Source organism: Cynoglossus semilaevis, chromosome 7, assembly GCF_000523025.1.
Source record: "Cynoglossus semilaevis isolate Cse_v1.0 chromosome 7, Cse_v1.0, whole genome shotgun sequence".
Classification (NCBI taxonomy): Eukaryota; Metazoa; Chordata; class Actinopteri; order Pleuronectiformes; family Cynoglossidae; genus Cynoglossus; species Cynoglossus semilaevis.
This window is the reverse complement of record NC_024313.1, coordinates 10,363,375-10,364,789: the sequence shown is the minus strand read 5'-3', so window position 1 is coordinate 10,364,789 and position 1,415 is coordinate 10,363,375. Positions and strand designations below refer to the sequence as shown.

General features: G+C 49.2%; 1 protein-coding gene across 2 annotated transcripts in view; it reads right to left on the bottom strand.

The window, feature by feature from the left end:
• The window catches only part of LOC103381137 (exostosin-1a-like), a 26,904-nt gene that overhangs the window by 8,926 nt on the left and 16,563 nt on the right, over positions 1–1,415 (bottom strand). For both annotated transcript variants that reach the window (XM_025056946.1, XM_025056947.1), the window contains one exon: positions 25–143. In XM_025056946.1, the coding sequence (XP_024912714.1) occupies positions 25–143 (119 nt within the window). The remainder of the gene's footprint in view (positions 1–24; positions 144–1,415) is intronic.

Sequence of the window (1,415 nt, the reverse complement as noted above, 5' to 3'; positions counted from 1 at the left end):
CCTCACCCCCCGTCCTCTCCTCACTTGTGCACAGAACTTGGACTTGGCTACAGCGATGATGAGCTTCACCACGGGGGAGATCTGGGCCTGGAGTGGAGTCACCGTGTGGATCACAGCTGTGAACTGCTGTGACGGGCTCTTACCTGAAACACACACACACACACACACACACACACACACATGTGTTGAGATGCAGCTCTCAGTGAAGCCCCCTTTCACATCTAAGTGGACACAAAGAGCTGTGTGCAGCACCTGTCGTCCACCTCCCTGACAACACACACACACACACACACACACACACCTGCTCCACGAGTCAACGTGTCTAAAACAGGAAGTCAACTCCTTCCTCTCTTTGAGAAGAGTCGTTCTGTTTTCTCCAACCTGACAAACTGTAGTTACTTTTCTGTATTTTACCAGAAGAGGAACTAATGGAGAGAACAGGAGGAACAGGAGAACAGAGGAGGAGGAGGAGGAGGAACAGAGGAGGAGGAGGAGGAACAGAACCAATCTTCAGACGACCGTCTTCAGTAAACGAGTCCGTGTGTAGAAGTACAGTGAGTCAACAGGAAGCAGGAAGTGGTTCCTCTGAACTCTGCTCTGATAAAGACAGACATCAGTGTTACACGGCACAAACCTACACTCGACAAACTACCAGTCAACTAGTGGTGGAAATGAGGAACAACAACCCAAATGACAACTGTGAAAGGTCCAAATACTGTGCCCTGTAGGACCCCTTCCCCCCCCCCCCCCTCCTCACCGTACAACTTTAATAGACTTGTAATTGTAATTAATATTTTTGATCGATTCCTATGGTATTTGTTTTGGAAATTGGTTTTTTTTCTCTCTCCTAGTACTAGAAGTAAAGAAGTAAACCAAAAGAGTGATGGTATTGGCTCAAAGCTACAAGATGACGAACATTCACAGGTTCGGAAGCCACGCCCAGCCCCACAGATAAACACGTGTCAGACGTTAGAAGCCGACTTGAAGTCCAGGATGACGGTGGTGTCAGATGTTAAGTGTTCTGTGGTCCTGGGACTCAGGGAGGAGCGCAGCCCTGAGTGCTGTTTGCTGTTTGCTGTTGCTCCATCCATCTATCTGACACTGCCCCCCCCCCCCCCCCCCCGACCAGCCATCCCAGGTGGGCTTAGGGTATTTATGGAAGCATGAGGTCTGCCCTTGTGAGGTCAAAGGGATAAGTGCAGCCCCCTGCTGGTTCTACCGTGGGATTTTATGGAACGACATGGACTTTTACTGCTGCCACAGAAGCAAACATGTCAGTTTCCATCAGCTGCTTCCTGGATCATGGTTAATGATCTATAAAAACCATCTGGGAACTTCTGAGAGCCAACACAGACAAACTCCTCAAAGGCAACATCACTTTAAAGATGGCAGCAGCGGAGACGACAGTGAATCAA